Source organism: Amaranthus tricolor, chromosome 11, assembly GCF_026212465.1.
Source record: "Amaranthus tricolor cultivar Red isolate AtriRed21 chromosome 11, ASM2621246v1, whole genome shotgun sequence".
NCBI classification, from domain to species: domain Eukaryota; kingdom Viridiplantae; phylum Streptophyta; class Magnoliopsida; order Caryophyllales; family Amaranthaceae; genus Amaranthus; species Amaranthus tricolor.
The window spans coordinates 23,265,325-23,272,349 of NC_080057.1; the positions used below are offsets into that span (position 1 = coordinate 23,265,325).

General features: G+C 37.2%; 1 protein-coding gene across 1 annotated transcript; it reads right to left on the bottom strand.

The window, feature by feature from the left end:
• Positions 1 to 3,937: 3,937 nt before the first annotated feature.
• LOC130827483 (exocyst complex component SEC15B) lies at positions 3,938 to 6,805 on the bottom strand. Its single transcript, XM_057693215.1, has one exon. It carries the CDS (start codon positions 6,603 to 6,605, stop codon positions 4,203 to 4,205), a length of 2,403 nt encoding a protein of 800 aa, XP_057549198.1. The 5' UTR covers positions 6,606 to 6,805; the 3' UTR covers positions 3,938 to 4,202.
• Positions 6,806 to 7,025: the final 220 nt, after the last annotated feature.

The following is a 7,025-nucleotide window of genomic DNA, read 5'->3' on the forward strand; positions in this document are numbered from 1 at the left end:
ATGTGGGAGTGGAATGAAGGGAATAGTGAAATTGAAGTGTTTATAGAAGAGACAGAAACACCATCCCTTGTGTTTTAGTCTGCAGAAGCTAGTTGGGCAAAAACTTTGAAGAACAGGGCTGAAAATATTAGGCTAATGGAGGAAGAGAATAGAAGGATGGCAGAGGAAGCAGAAGCTTAGGAGCAGCTTTTGACCCAGCAGGCATATACTGTGGCTGTAGAGGTCCCTGTTTTGAATGTTGATGATGATGGTATTGAATATGTAAGAGTGTTTGCTACCCCAGCAGCAGATGAGGTTTATCCAGGAGATTTACAACCTCAATCTTCACAACCTCAACCCTTACAACCTCAATCCTCACAACGTCAACCATCTCAACCAAGTAACCCTCCAAGAAGAAAAAAGCTTTTGATGCAGCAGCATATAACTATCTCAAAAATGTAGAAGAGCAGTGGAGTGTGCACATGTTTGACAGGACAGTTTGTTGTGATCATAACACAACAAACTTCGTGGAGTCATTCAATTTAATAACAAAGGCCAACAGGAAAATGCCTGTGTTGACAGTGCTGGAAGGTAAATTTGTGTCCTTGTTTTGCTTATTTAAGTGCAAAAAAATTGTTGTTGCTTACTGTGATTTTATTTTTTTTTGGTTTTTTGAATAATTAAGATGTCAGGAATTGGTTCATGAAAAGGATGGGTTCCAGGTTCGATAAAGCAGTAAGCATGGAACCTAATGATTTAACAGAACATACAAAGGGGGTGCTGGCGACTAGGACTGATGATTCTAGGTTCTGCCATGTCACTACAGCTGGTGGTGGAGAGTTTGAGGTGAGGGATGGCCATGTCAAGTTCCCTATCACCCTTGGAAATATGACTTGTGGGTGTGGGAAATGGCAAGGATCAGGGATCCCTTGCAAGCATGGGCTAAGGGTCATTTACAACCAGAGACTTGATCCTAGGGACTTTGTCTCACCTTTCTACAAGGGGGCTGCTTACAAACTCACTTATGGAGACCACATCCACCCCATGGCTGATCCAACTCACTGGCCTTCACTAGATGTGCCAAAAATTGCACCACCCCAAGGGAAAAGAAATGCTGGCAGACCACCTAAGCAAAGGAGAAGAGCTGCTCATGAGGCAAAAAAAGGAAAGAGGCATAAGAATAACAAATGCAGCCTATGCAAAGAACTAGGCCACAATGCAGTGACATGCAAGGCAAAAAAGGCATCATCAAAGAAGACAACACATGCAGCTTCCTCTTCACAGCAAGGCAACACTAGGGGGAAGAGAAAGACTGCTACTTAGCATTAAACAGTGTCATTTTTTTGGTGAACATTGTTTATTTTCAAGTTGTTTTTGAACAAAATGTTAACTACTTGGTTTGTATGACACTTCTTTTGTTTATCATAATTCCAACGGGTATATTTTTAAAAAAAAATGGTATTTGATGCAAATAAAAAAAGTAAATGGTATATGGTGAATTATTAATTTACCACAAACGGCACACTAACGGCAGTTGTCATTGATGGTATTCTGTGCTAACGGATGAAAACTCAATGGTATATGGTGAATTAGAAAATTTCGTGTGGTATATGGTGAATTTCGAAGAAACTCAGTGATATATCATGAAATATCCGTATTTATTTAAATGTGAAATCTTGTTAAAATCTTATTATCTTGCTTGATGTTTGGAAGTAAATAACGATTCGACTTATTATGGAGCATTTGGTCTATCATTGCCATTTTTCATGATGAAATTGCAAGCATTTTTTTTAGATAAAATTGCAAGCTTAATATATGTGAAAATCTTGTTAAAATCTTAAGAAAATTACATTTTAGTATAGATTAATAATTATTTTTTAGTACAATCCAACAAAAAAATAATTAACTAACCAACAAAAACTCTAAATTAATATCAAAAGTTAATTTGCATTTCATGTGATTGGCAAATAGTTATTGGTTGTTTTAGCTTGGTTGTCACATAGAGATGTTAATTTTTTTATTGTCTTTTAAGTTAGTTGGATAGGCCAACCATATAAAGATATAGTTGGTAAATGTATTGTTGGTTGTTTAAAAAAAATTCAACAAGAAAACACCAACAAAATTAGCTTTTCAATTTGACTTAAAAGTTAGTTTTTCAGCCAAACTCATTTTTCGCCCATTTTACCAACCAGTCGAAATTCAAAACTAATCTAAAAGTCAATTATCAAACATCCCAATTTTCAACAATGCAAGTATGACCAGGGCACCAGCAATCCAACTACTCGCGTAAATGAGGGTATAAGACATAAATATCAATTAATCACTATATCCGTTTCAGGCTAATGAAACAACAAAAAACAAGCCAGAAAGATACACCACCCACCAAAGCAAGTCCAGCAACGAACCAACTGAGATCGATTATTTAGATTAATCCCAAGTTTTTGGGATTAAGACTTTAGCATTGTTGTGAACCTACTAAGGTTTTGCAATGATTTACTCGCGAATACTAATAAAGTAATCGACTAAGAAACCGATCACCAACTTACGCCCAGAACTGCATGGTCTGTCATCTCTGTGGTTGAAGTAGTTCACCATCAATCTCAGTTTTGGCCAGTAGATGAATTGTGTGTTCTGCAAGTAGCTAGCAAATTATCAACTTTCGGCTTCCCGTCCAAGTCCATCTCTTGTTCCCTTCCCCTTAAAACATATTTGTGCCAGACTGCCAGTAGCCATAGGTTCATCCTTACCAAACCGAGCAGACTCCAACAATGCATCACTCATCTGTCACCACTCACCAGTCACCACTCACCACCTCACTTTCGTAGGCCTATTATTGGGAAATCATTCAACCAAATGAGTAATGATTTTTCACAACAGTAACAAAAGCATTTCCAAAACGAGTTGTGAAAGTTTCTTCTCACCAAATTATGGGCCCTGGTAATTCACACCATGGATTTTAAAACAAGTTTGGAAATTAAGTGGAAATAATAAATCAAAAATGTCATATTGTTCCACAGCAACACCAAGAAGAGGGAACCAAGTTGGGGCCTCATATACAGCCATGCTTGCACGGCGGCTCCTAACAAACTACGCATTAGGTAATGCAGTAAGTCTTCAGAGTCTGCAAGAATGTACTTCCTCCGTCCCCCACTGTATTTTTAGTATTTGTCATTTTGGTCTATTCCACTTAATTTGCATTATTTCTGAACAATGACCCACCACTTTCTTTTCATTCACATTTTAGCTCTCTTATAATTTCATCTATAACACTTATTATCTCTCTTTATTTATTATCATTATCCACCTTTTTCGCCAATTTTCCTTTTAATGCAAACCAAAGGGGGCGGAGAAGTATTCTTAATGACAACTAATTTGTCCATCATATATTAAAGAACAATGGCAGCCGCAAAGGAAATCACAGCAAATTACATTTTCGACCCCGGCAAACACTAGAATTTAGACAAAAAGTTACTATATATGACAAAGAACACTGGCAATCTTAAAAGTAAAAAACAACTGAACACTTGAACTTGGACCTATAAGTTCCTATGTATGGAACCCCAGAAAAACTCGTACATAAACCCAGACAAGCAATATTGCTGACAATGTAAAGGTTATTGTAGTGATTATAAGGCTGTGATTAATGCTACCTATGAGGCAGGCTCACTAACAGTAGTTGAAGTATAGGGAGAAGAACTCTCTTTCTTTCTTTTTACAACCAAACAAAAGAAATCTGAATTAGAAATATGCATTCTTTTCTCAACAAACAGAATAATCATATTCCATTCCATTACTATAAACCAAACAGCCCCTGGATGACAACACATCACATCAATGGGTAACAGAATAGGGTTACATACAGAGAATATAACAGATAAAAGATGAGGGTAGTTTAGAATAATCGTTCAAATTCAACAAAATGGAATGTTTATATAAATGTGCAAACAAAGAACTGCAATAAAGCACCAAAACAAACAACTCTAGAAAGATATCAAATACTTCCTATTGTACAAAAACAACCTTAAAATTAATGAATGTAATATATATGAAAAACTACATACAGAATAAGATATCAAATACATAAGATTATACAAAAACAACCTTGAACAATACACTGCTTATTGAATATGCATATTTAGTTAGCAATGGACAACTAGCAATAAACCTGAACCAAGAACACCCTCAAAATAAGGCAAATTGGCTACTTACAGCTCTATGTCAAATCAGCTAACTTCCCTTAGCCTTCTAATCAATGCATCTAAAGACTTCCTTCTGGGATTCGGTTTAGCTCCCCTCGTAGCAAAAAAGCTCCTATCCGAAGGGTCCCTTAGTTTCTCAGAAATTGTCACCACTTTCCTGTAATCCAAAGCATTGTAAGTCTTCTCTCTAATAACAGGATTTAAGTAGTTCTCCGGATTATTGCTTAAAAGCAAATTAATTAACTGCCGTGATTCAGCTAGGCCTGATTTCAGCTCACTTGCATCTTCTTCAGAGAGAATAGATTTCTGACTATCTGCAAACGACTCTAATAATTGAACATCAATGTCAAGTCCCATGACTGCATTTACATTGAATTTCTTTACTATATCTCCCTGCAAAGCATTCACAATCTTTTCAGATATATGGGACATAACATCTAGCAACACCCTCTTTAGAACTTGTGGCGGCAATATCTGCTGAGCTGTAGAAACCAGAGTCTCCAAGAAGATTATAACCTCATTCACATATTCATTACCACCTTGAAGAGGCTCATCACCCATCCAATTGACATTCTCAATCAATGACATAAAACTATCAATCTTAGTCTTGATCATCCCAGCAAGCATTTCTTCTGCTGCATCACGAGCCTTTTTTAACGGGAACTGCCTCTTTCCTCTGTCTGCCATTCTCAAAGGTATGCCCGAGAGTTGAGCAGCATGCTTAAAGAAGAAATCACAGGCTCGTTCAAACACAGCCATATTTGCAGCAACTTGCATAGCTTGAGAGACACCAAACACAGAAGTTTTAATCAGCTTAAATAAAGCCTCATCAAGGACTTCACTCAACAATCTATCCAAATACTTCTTAACCACATCATAAGAATCCAACTGCCCACCATATGACATAAAGCTAACAGAATCCTCAATAAACGACCTCACGATCCGACAACAATCAGGTACAGTGGTCGAAAAAGGAGCAATATAAGGGAAAGCTGGAATTATATCCGAAGTTTGCAATTGGAAAGCCAACACATTCATGGAGTACTCATACTCTTTCTTCATCAACATTTGCTCAAATTTATCAGCTGAAAGTGCGTCAGTAATTTGCTTACGACAATCCGATAACAACAATTCATGATACTTATCCCTGTGTTTACTCAACACATCAAGCAAAGCATCAACTGGGTACCCAAATCTCCGTAATGAAACACCAAGCAAACTAACATAATCCTTAATAAGTAGCAAATGATTAGCAGTCTGCATTCGCGAAAATTGATCCTCTAAAACAGAACACATTTTACTAATCGCCATTTCCCATAAATTTTCAACCTCCCATTTAGAAATCAACCTTCCACCTCTCCTCAAAATTCTATCCTCAACTATGAAAAAGCCAGCAATTTGCGCGAAAAATGTTTGATGAGACTCTAAAAACGGAGTCATAGAAGATACCTGAAAATCGGAAGTTAATTGAAGCTTTCTATTCTCAAAATAATACTGTTTAAACCGATCTTCAAGCCCTAAACTTTGATGAATATGAAAAGCCCTATATAATGGGGTTAAATCAAACCCGAAATTCCCCCCACTTTCTCTATCAATAGTTCCAGAAGAAACTCCCAGATCTAAACCGTCATCTTCTTCTTCTAACGCATAAACACAATCCCTAAGACTTAATCTGGATTGTTCCTCAGCTTGTCTTTGCTTCATCCTCAATTCTTCCTCTCTTTGTCTAGCAGAAGAAGCTTGTCCAATAGCAAATTGACCTAAATTCCTACTAACAGTTCGAATCTCAACTAACCAATCACCAAACTCTTTATTCGCTTTCTTCTCAACATAAACCCTAATTTCAGGAATATGTTTCTCCAACATCTTCTTCAAAGTTGAAGATGGCGTAATCTTCAACAAACTTCTCTCAATATTATCAACACATCTTAAAGCTAAATACAATTGATCATTCTTCAAATGATTGTTCGTTCGAGCACAAAGCTCAACGATCTGAACACAGATCTTAACTGAACTCAAACAAACCAAAAGATTATTGTTAATATTCCGAGTTTCAATAAACGCATCAAGAGAAGAAAGCAGAGGTTGAGCAACTGATTGAAGATGAGCATTAGATAGTGAAAGTGAAGACTTCAAGTCATCAACATCAGAAAGCAACGAACGAAGATCATCAACAGCAAGAATAAAATCTTGATAATGCGCTTTACATACTTCTTCGATCTCAGATTCTTTAGAACGAGTAAAAGCTTTGAGATTTTGAAGAAGAGTTTCAGGTTTTCCAGCAGCGAAAGCTTTCCGAACAAAGGGAGAAAGGTCTTCGCCATTACAGACGGCGGAGGAGAGGAGGTGATCTTGCTTATCACCACCAGAAAAAATGTCGGAGTCCCCCGCCGGAGAGATTCTCCGGCGACTTTTGGTGGACTGCATGAGGGAGTGAGGAAGGTAGAGAGAGAAAGTGGTGGGAGAAGAGAGAGGGGGAGATGGCGGAGATGTAGGAGTGAGGAAGGAATGATTTGGAAAGAGGAATGTCTGAGAAAGTAATTTTTGGGGATTAAGTAAGGGTAAAGTGGGAATTTGAAGAGATATTATATTATTAAATTTTGTAGAAAAAGGAGCAGTTGATGGTTTGATAATTTTGACAACTAGAAATTATAAGCTTTGCGGTGTGGACGGATATGAATGATGATGGAGTTATTGGAGGGAGCGTTGACGTTAAGGATCAACCGTTTAGTCAATGTGATCTTGTCGAGTTGCATGCAGAGGTGTTCATTCAGATTATCGGATAGATTTTGTGTAAATAAAATTAATAAAAACCTAAAAATTACAAGCTTAGATCACCATACAAAT

What these genes read in the sequence shown, in the direction of transcription:
- LOC130827483 (XM_057693215.1), bottom strand. Translation starts at nt 6,605, where the DNA reads ATGCAGTCCACCAAAAGTCGCCGGAGAATCTCTCCGGCGGGGGACTCC.